General features: G+C 32.2%; 1 protein-coding gene and 1 non-coding gene across 2 annotated transcripts; both read left to right on the top strand.

Annotated features, from left to right (window-relative positions):
• The first annotated feature begins 733 nt into the window (after window positions 1-733).
• On the top strand, window positions 734-805 carry Trnae-uuc (transfer RNA glutamic acid (anticodon UUC)). Its single transcript has one exon. It is a non-coding gene; the product is annotated as a tRNA-Glu (tRNA).
• Window positions 806-17,867: 17,062 nt separating this feature from the next.
• On the top strand, window positions 17,868-23,711 carry LOC128983274 (peroxisomal membrane protein 2-like). The gene is made up of 6 exons (XM_054402513.1): window positions 17,868-17,978; window positions 19,428-19,536; window positions 20,280-20,375; window positions 21,382-21,544; window positions 22,186-22,305; window positions 23,466-23,711. The coding sequence occupies exons 2-6, from the start codon at window positions 19,439-19,441 to the stop codon at window positions 23,562-23,564; spliced, it is 576 nt and encodes a 191-aa protein (XP_054258488.1). The 5' UTR covers window positions 17,868-17,978; window positions 19,428-19,438; the 3' UTR covers window positions 23,565-23,711.
• The last annotated feature ends 1,894 nt before the right edge of the window (window positions 23,712-25,605 follow it).

Here is a 25,605-nt window from a genome sequence, read left to right as displayed (position 1 = left end):
CATTACACAGTAATGATGGAAAAAATTACCACTATTCAACATTAAAAAGAGAGGATTTTTAAGCTAGGGATTTTATACAAAATTTCCAAATGAAATTTTTATCCAGCTGATCAAATAAATTTACTTTTAGCTCATGGAAAATCTAAGAAAATATTTGTAAGCTTGTAAGCCTACAACTATTTGAGTAAAACAATACAATTTCTCTTCAAATCATTTTTCAGTACTGAAAAAGGTAATAATTTGGTACATCGAAGCGTTGTTGTAGCCTACGTTTAATGTTAGTGGAGAAAATTTCCAAAAAAACTGTAAATTAAAAATTCCCATGTTATGTTTATGAAGAGTAAGTAAATTGTTGGAGTTTGCTTGTGTAGTGCTAGCTTATATAAAAAAAAAATATTAAATGGAGATTCAATCCTACCAACTTATTTTTACTTTGTACTGAATCCATATGGACGAAAATTAGTGAAAGCATATTTAAATAGTTGGGATATTTAGAAAACATCTTTTGCCAAAGTTTCAATGTTCAACAATTTACAATTTTGATAAAGGGGGTGCATTTTGTGTATATTTTAAAATCAAAATACTAAATTTCTACATCTCTAATTTTCTACATAATTAAGCAATTTAATAATTTTAATTGAATACATTGGAACTCAATTTTAATTCAATTATAAACTGTTGAAGAAAATATACTATTATGTGGTAATTTAACACGGATGTAACTATCCCCAGCTCCCATGTGGTCTAGTGGCTAGGATATCTGGCTTTCACCCAGAAGGCCCGGGTTCGATTCCCGGCATGGGAATTACTTTTATCTTGGATAATGAAATTTTTGTTTATTCGCTTTTACTTTTTAATTCAAATTGTTAGGTTTTATAGGTAAAAATAAAACGAAAATGATTAAAATAAAGTTTTTCCAACATTTCCATAATAGCGAGATGTCCAACATTTTGTTTTTTCGTATTTAAAGTTATTTCTTTACAACTATTATGGATACCATTATGAAATTTGGTATACTATTCAAAGTAGCAACAGACTACATTAAAGAATATATTTTGTTTCAAAATTGTGGCTATTTTTCTTTATAATTTTGCTAAGAAACTGCTGATTTTATTAAAAAATCTTTTATTTGGCTTCTAAAATTTCTATCTAAGGACATCAAGTTGAATAAGATTGAATCACAATTTTTAAGTGGGAAATGAGGCGTACCCTGACAATTTGCCTTATTTTGCCTGGCCTGTATCAACAAAAATCGAAGAAAAATATGACAACGGCTATTGAATATCGAGTAAAAGAGTGCAGCAAATAAGAAGTCAAATTAAATACCTTATAATAAATTTCTAACAAAAATAATCCAACTAAAATTATTCTTATCCAATATAGTTACCGGCACCGAAATTCGGATAAATTATTATAATATTTGCAACGAATTGCTTCTTTCACTGGTTCCAAATGTAAAATCATTTTATAAAACCCTCTGTTTGATGGCGATCAGAGAAACCTGCAAACTATATTTTGGTTGTATTTTAGAGCTGAATGTAGTATAAATGGTTGCCCATAAAAGGATGTTATTATTTTAGACTGTTATTTTTAAGCCAAACAACCAGTTATATTTTAAATGCATTCATCGTTTGAAAATTATATTAAAACACATCAAAACTATATATAAAGACTATATATAAAACTATACACAAAGTTATTTTGAATTAAGCAACTATTAATTTCACTGTTTGATTTTTTCTACTAATGAATTGTTTTATTTGACACTAATGGAAGGGTTAGACTTGTTGCTTAACTAGACATTAAAGAGGGAAGAAATTGTTTAATTAAAACAGACTTCAATGCTTATTATAATGTCTGGTCTTTCGGTATACATTTCTCTGTTTAACGAGCAGATTCATGTCAGTTCTTTGTTTTGCAGTCACCGCCTTGAGTTTGGAACAAAACATTTTTCTTATTGTTCAAATTAATTAGTTTTTCCAATAATTTTCGTCTTCTTTTCCTTAATATTCGTAGGTTTTTCAGTTTCGCCGCAGCTCTGTGTTTTCCATGTGCGTATAATCAAATTCAGTTTGTTTAATATGGTATACCTTTGCGTATTCATATAGCTATTTTTAATGGTCTATTATATTGTTTGCTGTATTTAGCAGAGTTAAATCTATGTAGTGATTCGAATGATTGATTGAAAATAACATCAACAAAGACGATAAGGGGCCTGCCTTATCAAAAGTCCCCGTTGTTGTATATATTTGTTCTTCTTTTAGTAGTTAAGTTGTTGTATATATTTCTTTAAGTAGTTAGTGAAGTTTACTAACTTGTACATTTGTAAATAATTGTACCTAAATATGGTTCCGACGTTTCCTGGCCTCCTCGTGGCGGAACTGGATATGCCATACAGTTTGTGGCTAACTGACAGGGAAACAAAAATAACTTCATCTATTTTCATAAATATATACATGAATATTTACTATAATCTATTTGCTTCATAATAATACTTTACTATTATCAACTTATTAACTTATCAATCTACTATAATATATTCGTGAAATGGTTATTACTTCAATATCGATTTTCGCTATTACAACCCCAATGGTATTATCACTTCGTTTGACCAAAAACTCAGTTGTAAAAATACTTTGCTAACATACTCTCTTGCAGCAACTTTAAAATATATATTTTTTTATAAGGGGTTCTTTTAGGTGGAGCATGAAATTAACTTGTCAACCTCTTCTAATATATTCGTAAAATTGTTTTTATATTACGTAATATTGACTGTTTCTCTGACTGCATTGTAAAAACTAAACTCTAATCTACTAATGACGACTAACAGCTAGGGGGCCTGGGGGCGGAGCCCCCAGCGAGCCAAAGGCGAGTAGTTATCTTATAAGTTTCAGTGCAAGGCAATCTTCACCACAGAGAATTTTATACTTTCATGAGAGAACATTTTTCTTCTTATACCTACAGAAGGTGGGATACAAACCACTGTGCACGCATTGGTACATAACTAGTCATTCATAATTGGCTGGATTTGAACCCGGCACCTTCAGATCTGAGGCTCACGTTCCAACTACCAGTCTCACCCCCTAAGTTCTCTTACACAATACTCTATTGAAAAAACTGAAAATATTTTCAGTAGCGTATAAAATATGTAGGCTACAACATTGCATTACAGTGGCACAGACGTGGTCTAACCCTATAACCATGAATTGAATTTATGTTCGCCGCCGCAAATCTTGTTTCGCAATTTAACACCGATGATATGATTCACACGTGGTTCTAGCATCAAAGTAAAACGAATTGAATTTGTTTTCCATGTTTTTGTTAGTTTATTCGCAATTTTGTCGGTCTTAAAAATATTGTCCACTGTGCATTAACTTTGTTTACTACAATCGTCCGTAATTTATTACAATTAGAATTATTATTTATTGAATTTTTATATATTTTTTTATTATTTAATTTCATAAACAATGTTGTGTGGAAAAAATTTGAATTTTTTATAATGGGTTTTTTCTTTAAAAATAAATAAAAAAGCCATATATATATAAATGTCGCCGACTCTAGTGTAGTAATTATAGGTGGCGTGTATAGTGTTCTATTTTTTAACACTAAGAGTCCGTGGAATTTTTTTATAGGGAAAGATTTTTTAGTCAAACGCCTTTTTGGGAAAACTGTCCAAAACAATTTCTGTTGTGTTGTTTGCCGGGAATAGAACCCGCCTCTCCGGCACACAAGTCCGAGACGCCAATCACTGGGCTAGCAACACACTCACCCTACAGCATTTAAAGTAAAAATAATTATGTTCTTAACATTGCTACAGTACTAATGGTTTTTTTTTTTTCACAAATAAAAAGTTCTGAATTATTGTGTTTATACGATTAACGCAGCTAGTAATGGTTTTTTGCTAAATCTGAAAACATGTTATTATTTGTAATAATTTTTAAATTTTAAAAGTATATAAATGATTAAAAATATATACAACTAAACATTGGAAGAAGAAACTTAATTGATCAAGGGACCATTGGGGAAATAAGATGGCAAGTCGTATATGATTGATATAGCTACACTTTTGTTATGCGTCAGCTCAAAATGTGAGGATGAAAGTTGCCTTGTGGAAATTTTTATGTAAAATATGTGAATGTGATTTCATGGATTATTAATAAATTCGTATGGCACTGTAATAAGGTCGATTCAAATGAGGTTATACCAAACGAATTATCATAACTTAAATACTTTCAAGTAATTCAAATATTTTACCCATGAATATAAACAAAATTTAGTATAATATTCATTATATAAAATATAGACCTATTTATTTTAGTATAATTTTAAATAACCTTGCCGCAGCTATACTGTACATGAAAAAAATCTTTTTCGTCATACTGCAGCCAATACGTTGCGGGTCTAAAGCATCTTTTGTCCCTTGAAGTAAAAAGCCGCTTTAGTCCCTAGGGAGTAAAAATCAGCAGTTGTAAGGTGCATTGTCCCTGAAGCGACTCTTGCGATAGTAGCTGAGCGATAGTAGCTCAGCGATAGTAGCTGAGCACTGGTTAGCGTTGTTTCAAATGGGACCATTGTCCTTGACGCGACTGCGACTGGAGCGGCTAGCGGCTGAACACAGCGACTGTAGCGGGTCTGCTCTGAGGGGAGTCAGAGTCGCAGTCGCTGAGCGATTCGTGTTGTGTATAGACTTGTTTTGCTCGTAATGTCTTCAAAGAAAACAAAACTGTTTTTTACCCATAAAGAAGATATCAGATATGTACGTAATATTAAATCGCTACTATTATAAATTATAAATGAAAATACTTTTTAAAAATGCAACGTTTTTAAACGCACTATAAAGTAAAAAATAATTTATAAATATGTGGGGAGAATAAATACTTGTAAGATTAAAAAAAAAACGTGGGCGCATGCTGATTTACAATTATCTTTACCTATTGAACTATTATTATCTATTGCATGCACCCTACGTTTTTAGTTTTAAATATTTTAAGTATTTCCCTCCACATATTTATAAATTATTTTTACTTTTTAGTGCGTTTAAAAACGTGGCATTTAAAAAAAAAGGATTTTTATTTATAATTTATTTTCTACTTTTTAGTCTTTAATGTGTAAATATGTTAAATCTATTTTATATGTTAATACATACCAAACCCTTATTATCTGAAGTCATATGTTTTATATTTCCTTTGAACTGCTTATTTTACATTTAGAATCTCTCGGGAGCAGAACCTGTACCTCTACCCAAGCTTTTCGAACTGTCGAATTTAAGTATTTACGGCTGACTTCAAAATGTAAACATGGAAAATTAGGAAGCCCATGGGGCTTAGCCCAAGGAAAATATGAAAATTAAATGTTATAGTATTACATTGTCATCCATTTGTGAGCTGAGTTCTCTAATTTCATTTCTCTAGCTCGTCGGGAAGTTAGTTTAAAATTTATTGCAAAGTTTGTACCGGACAAAAAAGCGAGCTAGTAAAAACGTTTTAAAATTAGGAGGTGTCATGGCACTCATAGCACCAATTCACTCGAAAGTCAGCAAACTAATATACAGAATCACTCTAGAACAATCGCTTCAGGGACAATGACATGGTTAGCTACCTACTATCGCTGAGCTACTATCGCTGAGCTACTATCGCTCAGCTACTATCGCAAGAGTCGCTTCAGGGACAATGCACCTGTAAGCTTCGATTGCAAGCCATCGCATGCATCGAATTATTCATCGATTGATTCTATTGATTTTAGCTTATTGTAGCATTATTGTAAATAGTTCGACATATCGATGGTAAAATGTACATCAAGATGATCGTCATCACTTACTGAACAGCCGTTTATTTGCATTAGCAAAATTGACAACAAGCTGGTAGTCGTTTTGAGAGGTTATCTTTACATGAAAAGTATTTTGGTTTTCTAACTTAGCTTGGTAAATAATTTTGCAACAAGACGAAACACGACAATAGTGCCTTTTCAACTCTCGCTCATTTTCCGACCTCGGCATCGCCATGGTCGTGAAACTTGAGCTCGGTTCGAAAAGAGTCACTTTACACCCTAGTGATGAAATGTACTACTGTATTTTATCTATCTATATACATCCATCAATTTAAAAACATTTTAATGCAAAATATTTAAGTTTCTTTAAGTTTGATGGATTTTATTTTGGGTGTTATTTTGACTCGCTCATTCCACTAACCGAATGCCCTGTATTAACCAACATTTATTTATAAAATAATTAACGCTTGATGTAAAACATTTATTACATTTCCGAGCCCTAATTATTGAACATGTTGGCTACGTTGAAACACAGATCATTCATATAGTGTTATTCCTTTAGAAAAATACGGTGTCTATATGTGATTTGGATTTTTTATGTTAATAAAAATTAGATTTTAATGAAATAAAGTATGTACAATAAGCCTAATAGCTTTTTCTTTTATTTTTACAAGCAACAGTTACTAATTACGTAGTAGGCATATTTAAGTTTTCCAAAAACTAAATATTAATATTAACTAAAATATTATGTTGTCCGATAAGGGCCTAAATTAAATCAAATCTTTGCAACATTCCAATTATGTTAGCCAGATGTAAATTAGCCAATTTACAGCAATTAGTACAACTGATGCTGGAATCAACATTGAGAGAATATATTTGCTCAACAGTTTAAACCATTTCAATCCATTTAGGCAGAAATTTTTAATACTTCTTGCGCTACATAACCTTCGTTTTCCTGATAAGCTAAACAAGTTATAATTATGTTTATTATTTTGTGTCTCGCTCCTAGCATGATAATAAACCTCCTAAAATGTTACTAATTGAGACAAATACAAATGTATGTTTCAAAATGCATACTGTTGGCAAGATTTGAAAATCCTATATAGAATATTATAGGTATTTAGTTGTTCTTGTTCACTAGGAGAGGTTTCTAATAATGAATAAGTTCTCCTCAACCAAACTACTTTTATTTTTTATTTTATGGTTGGATCTAAAGTTTGTAGGTTGGTTACTTAAATCTACAAGTTACAGTATAGCATTGTCACATGGAAAATATTCATGTGTGATTTAAGAGATTTGAACCCCCTCTTTCTCGGACAGAAGTCCGGTGCTCCATCCAGTTGGGCTCTACTTTATATTAAGTGATAAAGCTTACATGTTCTGTAATATTTTTTAAATTATATCTACAGTATCTTATAATGCACAGGAACCCTTAATTTATTTACTTGTATTATTGAAAGCGTTTTTACGTGGTTTCATTCTAGTTCATGCAGGTTTTATCATGAAAATTTATTTAGCTCGTATTTTCTGTTTACAATTCTACTACTTCACTTTTAAAATTAATCAATAAATTATCTATTTGGTTAAATATACAAATTTATTATTTTAAAGAAAACATTCTTACAACTTATAATCTTTTTCCAGATATTAGGTTTTAAATCTACTAACGTTTAAATTATTTTATAAACAATTATAAAAACTATTGCCTTGCCCGAAACCAACATTGGTTTACAAATATAACAGGTAAACTTATTTTGACATATAAATTACCTAACAATTCGTAGTGGAAGCAAAGCCAAGTTTTGCATCGATGTTTCCCACAACAGTACCGAACAACGACTGAACTAAAACATGTACTTTTCTGTAAGGGTTGTTGTGATGCGCATGCCTCCGTTGTCATGGCAACTACATTGTTGAAAACTGCGCGAATTTCAGCTGCGTCGTATCGGTAATATGTAATGTAATACAGACCTGTTTCTAATTATAATTATAACGGTAATAAGAAATTCTTGGAATGGCCTCAAGTTTTTTACGTACAAAATATAAATTGTTACATCGGTAAATCAAACGGAGGGGAGTTGCTTTAATATTCTGCAAGTAGCATTTGTAGTATTTGTTAGATCGTCGTTCGATGGATATTTGTCATTTACTTTTACGTTTCTGAAACAATTAAAATTTATTTGGAGGCAATTTCTACTGTTATGTATTCGTTTGTCGATTACTCAAAAAGTTAGAAAAAAATGGATATAGGGGGAAAATGATTCACAATATGATCAAAAAGAAAATTAAGAAAATAAATGAATTATAATGAAATTTATAAAATAATTTTAAAGAAAAAGAAGAAAAGAAATTAATGGGTGCGTCCCATAAAACAAAAACTTTAACAAAGCAATAAGGAAAACATTCAAACACACTCCAATCAAATTAAGTTACAGAACAAAAAATAACTTTTTTTTAATTATACACAATAAAACCAACAAATAGCAAACATAAAATACAATGCATCTGGTATGTACAAAACTAAATGCTGTGACTGTGACAGCTAGGCCTACTACATTGAACAAACCAATCAAAATGTTTAAGTTAGATTCAACGAACACATACAAGCGTATAAACCGAAGAACAAAATGTCAATGAAATCAAATTTTGCAGATCGTCTACTAAATTCCAAACATAAATTCACTGATATTTAAGAAAATTTAACACTATTAGAAATTGAAAAAGACAGTGAAAAACTGAATGTATAAGAAGAAATGAATATTCATATGAACTACAAAAACAACAAAACGAATATTTTAAACACAATGGTTCCAAAATTAAATAATCAAATATAGTATTAAACAATAGCAAAATTGAGAAAATATTAATGAAAATAAATACAAACATATCATATAGTATATAAATGAATCGATGAAGACAAAACGTATAAAGCTAGAAAATTTGTATAATGTCATATGTTATTTATTGATTTACATATTTTATTAAGAATTTTGTTTACTTTGAAAATGGCCTTAGAGCTGAAACTAGTCAGTAAATATCTTAATAAATAATTTTTACTTGGGTACTCAGTTTGTCAATGTTCAATTTTCCTTTATATATATTAGCCCTATTTTTCTACATATAGGCCTATACAAATTTGAACGAATTGTGTTTTTGGACTCTAGGGACATCAAAATGAAAAAAAGATATATCTGTCCCTGGTCTAGGTGTTATCGTGCCACCTACGGTAATAGCTACTTCCCCATAGGTAAATTCGCTAAAAGATTTTTTTTACGGAATCAATCGCACAACTATATTCGTGTTTTTACATACACGTAAAATAAATATCTGCAAATTTAAAAATGTCCAACCAAACTAATCGTGTGCTGAAACGCATCAAATACTGTTGCTAGGGGGAAATCCTTTCTGTAAATTTAAATCCAATGCAATTTCTATATGGAACGTAAATACAAATTGGCAATCTTCTGCTTTTATCTCTGGCGTTGGGTAACTGAAAGGGGTCTGTTTACTTGCCACTGCGTAAATCAAAGTCTTAAATAAATTGCGCTTCCATCCCCTTTCAACCGTTGAATACCGAACTTGTCACTTCACCTACGAACTAATATGATTGGTTCCAGTTTATTTCAATGTACATTTTTATGACCCACTAGGCCCACATCTATTTTTGTACCAACTTAATTTTTCCACTCCTTTTGGTTTATAGAACACAATATCTGATATAGGATATCATAGTATTTAATGACCGATTAACTGGAATTACAAACATAATTACTGATGATAAATCTTGTTGGCGTTGTCTTTTACACACTTTCGGAGGGTAACGTTTAAACGCTCGAGTTTGGAGCTGTAAAGAAAAGTAACTAAGCCACTTAAAAAAAAACTCGGACTATATTAAAATTGTCCTTGTATTATTCTGCGTATTTCTATGAAAACAGATTTTTTTGTATCTTGCTTATAAAATTTGTTATAGCCTTTTTAACAATGATAGGTATAAATGCATAAGGATATTTGGTGTTTCTATTTTTCAGGTTAAGCCTATTTACTTTTTTGTGGAAATATACCAAGATTGTCTGATGTCTATCATTATACCAGTCGTTAAGACATAAATTAAGAGTCATTCCCCAGTTATTGAGAGGCAGTCATTAAGACACAGTCATTAAGACAAAGTCATTAAGACGTAGTCTTTGAGGCACAGTCACTAAGACACAGTCATTAATACAACGTTATTAAGACATAATCAATAAAGACACAGTTGTTATACGAGTATTGCCCTAATTATGAACATCATAGTGCGTTGTTTAACTTGTTTAGTAGAATTTTAAAAGGATTTACACCCACAATACTCTTTAGGTTGATTTGAATAAAATCTGATGATTTAGAATAATTTAAATTGAGATTTTTCTGTTCAATTAATTGCTAGTTCTTGGTAATTTCTAGCTACTACAAAATATAATTATATACATTTATATTCTTCATGATTCACTTACATTTCGTAAAATTTACATACATAATCGCTCACAATGAATCAATTCAATTAACTTGAGTCCACTAAATCAAAAATAAATTAAATTGGTGTAATTACCTGATTCGTAGTAATCCTATTTGTTGCTATTGTCGCAACTAGTTTCGACTTTCTACAAAGTCATCTTCAAGCGTCAAGGTGCAATCAAAAATAAATAATCTAGTTACTGTAGTAAAGACTATGGACGGTAAATTTTCAAAATATTAACTTCAAACAAACTTACGGTGTTTGATATTATTTGAGGATGAGCGAATCCAATTTAAAACTCAATGCTTTAAGAAGAAACAAACGATTTTTACATAGATAACAGTTAACTATAGTTGAATTCTCCACACTGTAAATACGAAATACTCACTCCGTTTTCACGAAAGACAAACATTTGACAACAATTTATGAACAAAACATTTTCTGGTGATTGGAATTTGTCGTGAACTCCGCGCGCACATACGATACAAAGAACTGAATGAAATAATGGATTGAATAAAGACAAATACTCGTGACAGGAAACTAATAGACTGGGATTGAATCGTGCAACATTTATGGGCTATAAAACTCTACTTAAGATGACGCATAAATAATGACACCACGTAGCATAATGAAATCAGAATTTAAGTGCTTTCTGGTTCACCTGAGACCAGATTCACTGATTCACTGATTCCTGATTCGCTGATGTAAGTGATCCTTCCCTTTGCATTTCGTTTTTTGAGAAATTTTGTTTTTAACGTCTTTTCTTTGTAGACTTAAACTTCTCGGTATTTACACCTTCAACACTTTCATTTTTACTAACAATTATAAAATGTCAAAAATCTATATATATAATACGTGAAGCCGTTTTTTGTTAACGCAACTTCTCCCTTATCTGTGGACCAATTTCAACGTTTAAGGTATCAAAAGATTCGTCTCAATATGTAGTTTTGCAATAAGGTTTTAGAATTTTAAAATTCCTACTCTTAAGGGCGTGAGGCCTTCTCAAAGGTCGGGGTTTCCCCATAAGAAATACATGGAACAAATTTAAAAACAAAAAACAGCTGTTTATAAAAAGATACTTATTAGCTTTTTGGGAGTAAATATTTATGTTTGTATATTCAGTAGGTTAAGACCAAGTTAAACAGTTAATCAGTTTTGTTGGAAGAACAGAAAATGCCTCAAGTTCGAAGAAATATTTAACACGGGAAGAGGACACAATTAATAATAAGATATCTTGTGCGTATGCGGAGATTAGAAAAAGAGAGGCCTGGTCTAACAGATACCCATCCAGATACACATTCACTTGGTGAGATGAATAATATTTTCCAGCTCTGTTATGCAACTGACTTTGGAAGTTATAAAATATACGAAGCACAGAGTGTTGTTACGGTGGTAAAGTAAACTTGCCTAATGTCAGATCAAATTAATGCATGCAAGAAATGTTTACTTCTGACACTGACAGATCGAGATGTTTCAAAAGATTTATTAGAAACTATAATAATGCCTTGACTATGATAAGTACAAGTAGTAAGAGTAAACCAAATATTGGCAGACCTTATGTTTTTATATGTAGAAATACGTTAACCAACTTTCAATGGTGTTGCTGCCTTAGCCTATTCAAAGCAGATGTAGGTGAACCTTGACGACGCAAATACAAATTAGTTTCTAACAAGTGTTTAAACAACTCTAAGATGTTACTAGAATTACTCGAATTTAAGCATAACGTTTTCCTCGGCGTTATGTTTTATACTATGCGGCTCATTGAGCCGCACGGGTTCTCTAGTTTTTTATTTTATTTTATGTCTTAATGTTTCAACTTTTATAAACTATTTTTGTTCCTGAGCGAAGGAAATGGTAACACTAGAGTAAGTTTATTAACCAACGTGGCACACCGTCATTTAATCTCCGATGATAAAGTAGTAAATTAAATTTAAAAGATGTCCAGTGTTAGGTTTAAAAATATATTTCAATGAGTAAGTTAACATTAACAAACAAGCCTATGGTGACTCGGGAAAAGATCCTTTATAAAGCCGTGCAGCTGAATGGCCAGTTTATTATTCTTTCTCTCTCCTTTGGTCCAAAACCTAGAGCAGGAGTTTAAGATATGCATCCTTGGGCTGCGTCCCGAAAGCCACGACAATTACAGTAATTACAATAACAGTGGAGGGTCGAAAAGGTTTTAATACTGGGGACGTAAGCCACGACTGCGAGCCAGGTAGACTGCTGTCAGGGTGGTAGCTCACAGGGAGAACGGGAAATCTAAGCTCCCTGTTTTATTCATGCGTTTCAAGCAAATTCGTCAGTCCAATCTGAATTCGCCATGCCATAAAGGTTAGAATTAGATCTTTGATCTCTACTACTGTTTGTTATTTTATTCTACTGTCTGGTTATCGATAGTGTACTGTTTGTTCACTCATACAAATGCAATAATTAATTTCAAGCAAATAATAACTCGGGATAAGCTATTACCGTAGATAGTACGGCAGCTAAATCCTAAATAGTTTTACTTTTTCGATTTTATGTCCTCAGAGGCAAAATGTGTATTAAATCTATAAATATTTATTTTAAAAAAATTTGTATAATGTGTGACGGACTGAAATTTGACTAAGGGAGAATTAACCACCATCGATCTTCGGACTGCTCACTCTGAAAATATCTTAAAATCATGTTTGTTGCTTGAATGCTATTCCTGATGTATAACTTAGGTTTACACGTTTGAACATAATTATTAAATAGCAGGCTACAGTCAGTTCCACCATAACTTTATTGAAAAGTTATATACAAATCTAAACACCGTGCATGATGTTTTATTGTGGTACTTATAACCCTCACAGGCCCCAAACAGTTGCAGGCTCTCCTCAGATTTCCGGTAAAAGTTGTTATTAAAACTTGATGTCGTGCATATAAATTTCTCAACAAAAAAAACATTTAAAAATGTTGTATTTCACTTCAACAGCGTATACTTAACATAATACGCCAAAAACATGAACTCCTATTATACAGCAGCTTGATCAACAACAATTGTATGATTTTTACATTTTTAGCAAATTTCCCCTATATGGAATAAGCTATTACAGCTATTACTCATGGTAAGACCTGGACCCAGGACCGATTTACTTTTTCGTTTTTAAGCCCCTAGAAACCAAACAAAACAATCCGTTCAAATTCATATATGTGTGTGTCCGTTAGCACAACTCAAACAAAAATCATCCGATTTTTATTAAATTTTGTACAAACATTTAAATCTACGTTTATTCGAACGAGTTCGCGAACCAGTATGATCGGACTATGGGAACAGGGGTTTATGGGGGGTTTTATGGGACAAAAAATGGGTTTTCCAATGTTTTACCCTAAAAACTAAAATTTTAGCATTTTCTTTCCAAACCATTTTGTAGAGCTTAAAAAAACAAATAATTTAGTATATTGGAGCGTTATTATGCGCCTAATAGTTACGGAAAAATTCTAAAAGCTGTAAATTTAAAATTTTTATGTTATTCTTATGGAGAATAAGTAAACTGTTGTAGTTTGCTTGTTTATGGTCATATTTTGATCAAATTTGGAAAATGCATTAATTTCATACTAAACTATTAACATTTTACAAAAAAAAACCTCCCTGTTGCAGCAAACCTAAGTACTCGTTAAACTAATGTTATTTAAATAGGGAATAAATGTAATATTTTTAAGGAGACATTTTAGTGTAAATCCAATCAGGCAAATGTAAATTCGCTTAGTCTGCAGGTGTGCTGTGGCGGGGGTATTTAAATTAGGTAGTAAAAAATACTGAATTACTAATTCATAAACTTAAATATAATATCTTGGTTTATCGCTTTCGTCATAGTTTTCCAAACAAAAGATTTATTTTTGTTACCATGGATATTGAAAATTGCATTTATATAAATTCAATCAATGCACGCAGTATTTTAAACGAAATCTAGTTTAGTAAATATACTTATATTAGGTAACTTATTGGTATAAACAAGTGAATCTGTCATCTCCTAAGAAGATTGTTCAACCCGGAAGACATGGGATCCAAAAAACACCGAAACTTAACCTCTTAAGGCTCAAAAGTATAACAGATTGTCACGTCACGTCATGTGGATATACATGGCTACGTTGTACTATTTAATTTAGTAAGTACACGTCTATGGAGTGTTAATATAAGAGCAATAGCCTACATATAAATATAATGTAATTGTTCAATTAATGTTAATAGGACCAAATCTAAAGCAATATAAATCGCTCGAAATGTATACAGTAATTTGTAGTTTAAAAAACAAACTTAGCACACAACATCTACAGAAGGAAGTAAAACGTTAGGAAGCAATAGGCCTACATTATTTTGAGACTTTGAAGTTGGACGACAAAGATATCAATTTGGTAAATTTGATGCGTAATAATAAAGTAATCTATTTGATTAGTAATATCAATAAGGTCGTAATACTATGTGTTGGGCATCACCCTACACTAGATCCAAACATCTACAGTATCTAGAAAACAAAACAAGGATAGATATATTAGACGATAAGTTATTCCTAGATATTGGATAAGCCCCTCCATTATGATTATGTTGATTAAATTAAATCAAATATTTTTTTACCCAATATTTGTAAACTCAAATCTCTCTGGATTTTGAAATTTGGATTACTTTACCACGTCGTATTGTCATCAGATTTCATGTTAAATATTATCTTTTTTTATTGAAAGAAAATTTCCGTTTAAAAGTTTGCATTATAAAATTAATTTATGTTTGTTCTAAGTTATTGCCAAAGGATATCTCACATAAGAGGTCGACTAATGTGTGTGATTATGTTTACTTTCGAATCTTTCATATTACCTTCAGTTGTAATATATGATTTGTCTCAGATTTAATGCAGGAGTGGGATTGGACTAGAGACTAGAGGAGACAGTATACAAGTACAGTAGATTATGTTATTTTCTCTAAATTATCATTATTAATTTTAAGCCGTTCCTCGACCCGGGCGAGTCGAGTCACAGCTTTGCAGAGAATTGAGATTATTTATCCAGCAACGGATACCAGCACGCTAAACAAAATCATATATCATACTCTCATATGGATGTATTAATTCACTTACATCCCTGCGAGAGGCAAATGCATTATTTACATTTTATGTATTTTAGTAAAAAAAAACTTCGAATGAGTTTAATAAATATAATAGTAAAATGTTAAGTATCTTTTAAAATTTATACAAACTATAGCAGAAATTTGATTAAATTGAATAACCTGTATAAAATAGAGCTCTTGCAATGCAAAATATTGCTTTGTTTACATTGGGCCTGCAATAGTTCAGGGGTTTACCACCAGATGGCATTGGGGTATATCTCTGGTGGCAAGTTAAGGAATTAGCTACCCTTAAAATTTACGATCTAAAGAGTGATGAGGTCAATAAAGGATTCAATAAATTTTACTAGTTTAAAACTGATAGAAACGTAGATATGAAATATTTTTTTTTATTAAAATAATTTTTTATTTCATGTTTGTGTACGTCATGAGTCTTTACATGAATATTCACACCAAAACATCAGCCTCGATCGGAAGTGTTGAAAACTTGACTAATGATGTAAATTTTGAGAGCAACACATTTCTTAACTGAACCTTAGGTACATCTTCAATTCTCCAGTATTACTGCAGATAATAAAAACTAACATAATTATTGTGTTAAATTAATAACCATTCACAAAACTTTCAAAAGTCAAATTTTTCGTCCTTCAATTTACTTTAAATTTACTTTTAAAATTCACACCCATTCATGCGTAGCCTAAAGATACAATGTTGACAGTTATCACAGGCAATATACCATTGGAGTATGCCATAATAGTCTGTGATGTAATATATTTCCAGCATTTATATTAAGTTTACATTAGACCTGCATTTAATCAGTTAAAACTGTAACAATTGTGTTTCGTTTTTTTTGTAGGATGCCATTTTCAAACACCGCCTTCAAGTAAGCATGTTGATAACACTTAAGTAACTTAAGTTAAGTTGCTTTGTTGATGGTTTAATTATTCATTACAATACATATAGAACACGACAAATGCAACAAAATGTTTAATAGTGGTGATACGATTGGCATTTCATGAAAAACTCAACAGGCAAACAACCACAACCAGGTAGTTACGATGGGAACTACCGACAGGTACTTAACCCATAAGCTTATTTCTTAATATTTTAAAGCCCAATTCTTAATTTTTCTTAATATTGCAATTCTATTGACTGATCCTCAATTTCAACAGAAACGCCTAAATGAACCAGAGAAGACATATTTCTTAAGTCATCACAGAGGTGGGTCGACAGGGCCTGTATACAACGGATTGTTGGGAAGGAAATGACAAGTTTGCCAAACTATACGTTTATTGTGTGTATAGCGTCTACAGAAAGCTTCAAGAACTTTGAAAATCATAGAATCTTTAGAGAAAATTCAAGATGAACCTTAATTTTTATTCGAAAAATGAAATATATGCTTTTCAATGTAGTATCGACGTCTAGTTTTAGTCGACCACAAAACAAATAGCATACTCTTGTAAAAAAAACTCACATTATCAAATTAAATTGAATCAAACCGACGATTAATTTCAGCCTGAGAGTGCTGTGCTGCTGCCCAAAAGTTAATTTGTGGCATATTTAACTACATTACTTTTTAACCTAGCCAATCCAGGAAAACATGTTGGAACTACAACTTCTTGTCAATGACATCACCATAGTGTCAAAAACTCAAGAGGCAATAATAAAAAAATATAAACTTACTTTTATACACGTTTATTCGAACGAGACCGCGACCCAGCATAATCGGATTATGGGAACGAAAGTTTATGTGAGTGGGGTTTTATGGGGTGAAATTTATTTTTCCCATTTTTGACCTTAAAAACACAAAATTTCATAATTCTCTCCAAACCATTTTGTAGAGCTTAAAAAGATATAATTTAGTACATTAAAGTGTTGGTGTATGCCCAACGGTTACGGAGGTATAAAAAAAACTGTAAATTTAAAATCCCCATGTTATTCTTACGGAAAATAAATTTAAACTGTTGTATTTGTTTAAGAAGAGAAGAGAAGTAAACTGTCTACTTTTCTGTACCTATATCTAATACATCGGATGTTGGAAAAACATATATCTTGAAGTTTCCTCCAGCAGATCCGTCAAAATAATAAGTTTCTGGTAAATACAACAGGCTATTTAATCTATGACTATGATTTACTATTTAAATGGTGAATCATAAAGAACGTAAAAGCTTCATGAAAAAAACGTGGTACACAATTTTGCAATGGGACTGAAAGCTCCTAGCTTTAGCTTCGTTTTGATTCAATCTGCCCCAAGCAGAGAAGAGTCACCTGAACCTACCATTTCATGAAATCTATCAAATCTTTAGAATCCCGAATCCCACTTTTAATTAATAAAATCAACATGCACCACGATATACCACATCTATGTTATTTACTAACAAAAATCTTATTCCCCTATTGACTTATCACGAAAATAAGATTGTGTTTGCTAATGGACAACCACAGAGAACATTAAGGTCTCATGGGTAAAAATACTCAGACCACCTTATCGGCAAGGAGAAAAATCAACTGTCAAATTTGTCAATCTGTCCTGTCAAAACAACAGACACATGTTCGGTTCTAACCAAACACTTGTTGAAGAACTAGTTAAGATTTAATCGAAAAAGTTTAAAGTTTGTTATATATTTACTACTATTGCTAAAGGTACCTTAATAAAGTCTAATAAGCTTATATGTATACAGCCAGCTATTCATTTACTTATCATATTTCTTTGCACTAAAACACGTTATTCTGTTGTAGGCCTAGCCCACGAATTCTAGTACTCGTGGCCTAGCCTATGTACATTTACCTTAAGTTTAAAATAATGTTCTTTTCAATAATTGATAATTTTAGAAAAGGTCTTAATCTAGGATACGTAAATAGTATTAACCTTAGCCTACTGAACTAATGATGAATAATTGTAAATGAACAAACGACAACTCTAAACTAAACAGGAATATTGATGTTATTTGGTCCAGGATCACTTCTTGAATATTAAAATGGTATAATATTACCTGTTTCCGTCTGTGATCCTATATTTGTTGTATAGAGCAACCGGTTTCAAGGTTATAACCTCATCTTCAGGCTCTTGTTGCCACTCTTGCGAGTCACTTTATAAAACTCGACGATCTCGCAAGAGTGACAACAAGAGCCTGAAGATGAGGTTATAACCTTGAAACCGGTTGCTCTATACAACAAATATAGGATCACAGACGGAAACAGGTAATATTATACCATTTTAATAAACAGGAATGTTTTATATATTTTTCAAACAATGGTCAAAAAAGTAAAAACTTAGCAGGTACAGTTTCTTAATTGGGCTATCGATTGAAACTATCGAATTTAAAATATTGATTAGGCTTATTAATATATATCTAGGCCTAGCCTATTATAAAATGAAACTTTCATAAGCTCTTATCCTAACCGAACAAACCAAACTTGCTGTTAATGAAAAAAATCGTATGAAGGTTTACTCATTGAATTGATAGTTTCAATCGATATTAGCGTAGCCCAGTCAAGAAACTGTTCCATTGTATCTTAGCTAGGCCAATGGCCTAAACTTAATGTGTATTTTTTTAATCAAAGCTAGCCCAGGCCATTGCGAGTCAATATGGGCTGTCAAGACTTAATAACTTAACATACAATTTCTTATAAAACTAGCCTGGGCCTATTAGGAAGCCTTACAACACATTCTAAAAAAAAACTGTGTTAGGATGGTTACCGAGAGAAATTTCCCTGATGTATTTTAATCTCCCTTAAGTTATGTATTTTGATGAAAGACTGATGTAAACTAATGACAGCTGAATTACAATACCATTCCCCGGAAAGGTCACGTTGATCTGAATCTTGATGGTGACGTTGAAGCGTTGGTCCAACTGATCTTCAATTTATTGCTCAATCTAGCCTATGATTATGACAATATAATGTACTATTCAGGCACAATATTTTAACCCTTAATGTTTTTTACAAAGTGTTAACGGCTCTTATTTACTTTGTGGCCATAATTCAGTTTTGAAAGAAATCGTGGGCTACATTTCTTTTCCATAAACACAAAATTTTCCATAAACTAATACCCTAATATGCAAGATAAACATGTTGCCTCGTGTGTTTTAGATCTTCTCAAAATGAGTTTGTCAAAACCTTACAAGTTGGCTTTTACTCTATTTGGAGCTTATTATGAAGGACTCTACTACAACCCTATCAAAACAAAATCCTTAACCAGGTAAGAGATGTGTACTGCAATATTTTTGTCAACCTATAAGTTACTTTAGGTGTCAAATGTAAGATATCAAGTAAACTCTAGGAACTTAATGGAAATACATCTTCAACAATCAATTTTGATTTTAGAACCTTCTCTTCTTAGTAAGCTTATATTATAGGCCTCTTAAAAGTTCACAAATAGCATTAATGTTCAACTTACATAACCTAGAGGCTGCTGTTCATCATATTTGACTAACCTAATGGCTGTAACGCTAGTTCTAAAATCATTGACTAGTCACATTGCATTACAGCTGAGTCGCTGAGTCTTTTTAACTTTTTTAAATGTTTTTAAATAAGAGATGAGGGAGACCCGTGTGTAAATTTCATAGCTTAATAGGGTCCAAAACTTGTTTTTGAGCAAAAATGAATCTAGTGAACTACCCATTTAAGTTTTCAAGAGAATGTATTTTAACAATAAATTGTAATAACAAAAACATAACCTCTCTTAGAGGTTGTGACTAGTAATTTTTAGTCCTTTGGTTGGTGGTACCTAATATATAAGGTTTAGTAGTATGGCGTAAACTATCGTACGTCACTCGTCCAAAATGTGTTTACCGAACTCTTACAGTAATCCCGTACTTGACGTCGTCTTGCACGGGAACGACCACACTCGTCCAGTAAACTCTTATTTTCAGGACTAGTAACGTAATATACTATTACAGCTAGGTTCAAATTGAAGGTCTATGATTTTTTTCTTTGTTTCAGCTCCACCATAGCAATGCTGGCCAATTTGACAGCTCAGTACATGGGTGGGGCAAAACGGTTAGACCAGGATAGCTTGATAGCGTTTGGACTATTTGGGTAAGACATTTCTTCCTAATTTTACACCTCTGTTTGTGATTGAAATAAAAAATGTTTCGTAATTAATTGTATTACAACTGCGTGTAAGAATACAATAAAATATCAATCCAAAGAGAAACTAACAATTTTCAAAAGTCCAATTCATCAGACCTCACAATCAACATAACATAACAAAATCTTGACTGTCACATGTTCACAAACATGTGCTAGTGCTAGGAGAAAAATATACAAATAGTAAGCTAGGGCTTGTTTTCGTGGGATTTTTAGATAATGTATGTGCTCGTGTATGTGAGTTTAATCAATAATATTTCCAGGCGTCCTTTTTGATTTTTAATGGTGAATTTTCCATAAAAACCCATAATATAATGGTAAAATAGAATTCTCCAAAATCGGCCTGACAGTTTTTTATTTAAATGTAGTATTAAAGTCTTTTTAACTCTAAACTAACGGTACAACCCCCCATCACTGTAAAAATTACTGTCAAAAGTTTTATGTGATTTTCTTCCTAAAAATACAGAACAATTAGATTTTTGAAAACCTGTCTCGATTGATTTTAATTCAAATGTTGTATGCTACGATCATTATAATCAGAATCAGAATCAGAATACTTTATTCTTGAACATAGAGTATAGAATAGGCGTCAAACATTACAGGGATTGCGAGGGTTGTTTAATCCTCACTGGAACATCGGTGAAGTTCTCCAGTTCATGAACTCCTCAACTGTGCAGAACACATTTCGTAATTCGTAACGAACACATAATTCGTAACAAAATGGTACAAACCCCATCGCTGTAAAATGTACGGTTTCAATCATATTGCAACTTAAATTATTTTCCTTATAAATTATAATAGTTACCTCCACCGGTTAACCATGATAAAGTTTTTTAATTAGCTAATGAGAGAGAGTATGTGTCAGATTGCTAAAACCGTTTATTTACAATAGCAAACCAAACTACCCAATACTTATAGTTTATATAGTAATTAATTGTCCATATACACATTGCAGGTTACTGTTCGGAGGCAGCATTCCTCATTTCTTCTACCAGATGTTGGACCAGGTGGCCCCAGACTCATCCTCTCAATATGTCATCAAACAGCTGCTGTTGGAAAGACTGATCTTCACTCCACTCTACCAGATGTTTGTGATTTACATGCTAGCCAGATTTGAGGTACAGTAAGAAACTATGATTTAACACTTAAAAGCCTAATCCCAATATAGATCGGGCTATTAGTTTGTTTAATCTCACCTGCAAACGCTAGTGTGCTTATAGAGGCACTTGTCACGTTCGGACAGTGGCATGGTAGCTCATTTCCCTAAGGTGTTGCACTGAGTAGCAATGAGGTCTTTCCACGTGCTTGGGTTTGAATCCCTCACACATGTAATCCATATTAAGATAAATAATGTGCGACTTTAGCTAGTATAGAGGGCTCACACCTAAAATAAACGGTGTGTGGCTTGGGTAGAAGTTTGGGACATTAAAATTGCACACAACACCTGTTTCACTTCTTCTTACATTAGTAGGCTATAGAGGAAGAGGACACAGATTTTTGTCTTTTTTATCTTAAATATAGACATATAAGTCGATCAAATTGATATACGATAATAAACACAACAGGACATAACCTAAAAAAATTATCAACTGAGAATTTGTAAAATAGGCTTAGGGCTTAGTGCTAAGCCATATTTACATGGGACCAGTAGAAGGCAGGTTGCCTCAGTTAACTTTAAATAGGCTACACAAACTGAGGCAGGTAACCTATTTTAGTGGTACCGGTATATTAATTGCTCAAACACTGTATGATTCCACAGTCCAAGACACACCAGCAGGCCATGAGTCAGTTAGTGCAGCTGTACTGGCCGCTGTTACGGGCCAACTGGACGTGGATCACAATTCCTCAGCTGCTCAACCTAACCTACGTTCCTCCCATTGTAAGTATACAAGAGTCTCTGAATTGTTATTTCCACTGAGTGATAGTTTATCAATGTTCCGAGTCAACCAGCCAAATATAAAATACATAGAGAGTTTGCTTTTTGCCATCACAGACATCGGTTTTGGTGACTAAAAGTTGACAACAAAAAGTTTACAACCAAACAAATTTTAGATTTACTCTAAACAAATTTGAGCAACTAGTGGAAGTTTTTTGGTAGGGCATGGCGAGCCGGTGTGGTGCTACCGCCCAACGTCACATCCGGGATGCGTGAAGGGGAAACACTTCTCCACTATTCTTCTACAAGCTGCTTGCGCAAAGCGCGTAGTCATCCACTTTTTTATCAACTTTCTCTGATCTTTACTGATACTCTGCAGGAAACCAAAATTAAGAAGGAGACTTTGGTTTAAACGCGGCTTAAGACGCAGGATTTGTCATGATGGAAGCTGATATTCCGTGGTCTGAACTACAATCTTTATAGAAACATTTACTGAAAATATTAACCTAAATGAGAACCACTTGTACTACTTAGCTCCAGGTTATTTTTTTCTTTGTAACATCAATTAAGTATTTTGAGTCCCGTAAAATAACAATAACTAGGTGGTTTCAAACATATTTTTTAATTCACAGCTTTAAAGCTCTAAGGCTTGCTGAAATATCAAGAATATTAAACATTAAAATCCATTTGATCAGACATAAACAAAACAATCTTAGCTGATGCTAAGGGACAATAAAATGAGAGTACTTTTGTTTAATCTACACTATGGCTTAAATTTACTTGTTCTTTGTGATGCTCATGTATAAAGGAGATCGTAAACGACACAGAGAAGTAAGATACGAGGATGTTAACATTCAATGGTGCACTTCAGTAGTGTCTAGCACTAGTCGCTGGTGTCTAGAGCAAATTCTATTTGTCATCCTCCCGCTCTATCCTTTCCCCCTTCACGCTCACGCTGTAGGAAGACCCTGTACGCTACACCTGCTGTAAGAAAATGCTATATGGCCATCACAGAGCTAAAAGCACATGGTTGTTCTATAATCTTGTATCCCCTGTATCCTTTTTCTCTGTGTTAACGATCAACTGTTTCTTTTTAATAATCTTTGCTTAACGTTAACCATTTAATATAGATAGAATTTAACTTATATCGATCAATGTTCCAGCTCAGGGTACTCTTCAGCAATCTCATCGGCTACGTTTGGACTGTTTTTCTCGCCCATAAGAAGAGGAAAGCAGATTCAAGACGCAACAGATTAGACTAGTTTTTTTTACCAATACTCTCAGTATTTAGGATTAGGGGACATATTTTAAGGATATTTTTTATATGGGCTTGTTGTACATTTACTATGATGTGTAAATATCATTGTCTTTATCAGTATATTTATATTGTTATTAAAATATTGTTGATAATAAAATGTTGATGATAAAAGATTAAGTTAATATTTTCTTGCCCTTTAGATTTTAAGGAAAAAGTTTTAATGCATTGCTGAGTGCTGCTGCTTTAGTTCTTAAAGCTATGAAATTATTATAAACATAATGTTCTGCTAAGGAAGCATTGCATCCATGTTTTTTTTCTGAGTGCCACTAGCAGTGTGATAAATTGTAAGATTCACACCTGTACTATGAAATATCATTTACGAGTTTGTGCAAAATGTTACGGAGTATGCTTTATGTTCATAGTATAAACATAAACCTATTCCGTAACCTCTGCCTCTAGTAAACAGTTTTTTTATATTCAGTTTCAAGCAATTTTATGTAGTCAAAGTTGCAAGCAAAGTATTGTTTTTGGATTCTTTTACTAAGTTTTGTGCTAAAACTCTTTTTCTATGAAGAAGGGCAGATTGAATAGGACAGCAGATGGTAGGTATTATTTTTCCATTAAGAAAGAGTCCTTGGACCCATTCTATTAAGCATAAGACATAAGACATTTATTCGTCAATTTTACATGTATAATGCATAGACAAGTCTATTACTGTTAAGTAAATACATCTTGTATTCAGTCTTAGGTAAATAAATATATAAAGGAATTAAGTTAATACAGGCAATAAAAATACAAGAGTTACAATTTGAGTCATTCTACTTCAAAACAAAGTTTCTACAAAACTACAAAGATGATTTCTAATCTCATATATAATGCCCTAGATGAAATACAATCACTTTGCTATGCATTCAAAATAATATATATATATATTTCATAACAAAAGTAGAAAGTGAGTGAGTCATCAGTAAATATGTGAGACTATGTTTGAAGTGCATTGACTAAAAAGAATAAAATTAGTAATTGAGTACACAATGCATGATAGAATGAACGTTGGTGTCCACGTCCATATTGTATCTGACAGTATTCCAAGCTGACTGAGAGAGAACTGCAACTGAGATCACTATCACTGTAATCATTTATTAATATAGAGTATACTTTTTTTGTCCCATGACGCTAGGCACGAGCCCTTTGTAATAGACCGACGATGCCGGTTCGCGAACTAGTTCGAATAAATACAGGTTTACACACATTTATTTAAAATTTGACAATTTTTTCGAGTTATTAATGGTCCTCATGTTACGTAACACATTTTCGTCATTTTTAACATCTACCTCCCCCCGGTGAGGCTTCATAACGTAAGCATATTCCCCCCTTACCCCCTCCATATAACGTAAGCCTATCAGATATTTTCTTAAACAATGTTTTGTTATTCTATATGCAACTTTCTCCGGCTGAAGTCAATTAATTGTTTAACATTGTGCTTTAAACTAGAGTAACCTGTAAAAAATATCTTACTGTTTATTTGAACACAATATTTTTTACAAATTATACAATTCAATGTTTACTAAAAATGATTTCCATAAAAATCCCTTTAAATAGCATATTTAACGAGTGCTTATAGGTTTTATGCTAAGGGGAAGGTAACAAAGTAATTTTTGACTTAACGTTAATAAATTTGCCGTGAAGTGTGGACGGCCCCTTATCGCACATACTTTATGTACGTTTTTTATTTTGCCATTAAATTCAGTTGAATGGATGGTGCCTTCACTATAAGTTGTACTAAATACAACATTTTATTTTGCTTTATAATAATTAATAAATTCAACTAAATACTAAAAAGAGCCCCAATATTCAAATCAAAGCTTTTACAAAGTAACAAATCCACGTACTAAAATTATATATATTATGCTTAATAATTTCATTTTGTTACACATTCATATTTAGTGTAAAGATAGACTGGCTTTCATTTCTCCACTGCATTTTGTAACTTCTTACTCATTCCTGTTACGACTGCTGTTGCTGTAGCTGTAGTTCATTTCATC

Source organism: Macrosteles quadrilineatus, unplaced genomic scaffold (genome assembly GCF_028750875.1).
Source record: "Macrosteles quadrilineatus isolate MER2022 unplaced genomic scaffold, UCM_ALF_1.0 Scaffold_1__1_contigs__length_201487025, whole genome shotgun sequence".
NCBI classification, from domain to species: Eukaryota; Metazoa; Arthropoda; class Insecta; order Hemiptera; family Cicadellidae; genus Macrosteles; species Macrosteles quadrilineatus.
The sequence above is the reverse complement of the archived record's forward strand: the minus strand, read 5'-3'. Positions and strand labels throughout refer to the sequence as shown.

Bases quoted from the DNA above. Each gene is read 5' to 3' on its own strand.
- LOC128983274 (XM_054402513.1), top strand. From the start codon at position 19,439: ATGAGTTTGTCAAAACCTTACAAGTTGGCTTTTACTCTATTTGGAGCT. The intron at 20,376-21,381 runs GTAAGACATTTC...TACACATTGCAG, and splicing joins ATAGCGTTTGGACTATTTGG to GTTACTGTTCGGAGGCAGCA. The intron at 21,545-22,185 runs GTACAGTAAGAA...ATGATTCCACAG, and splicing joins ACATGCTAGCCAGATTTGAG to TCCAAGACACACCAGCAGGC.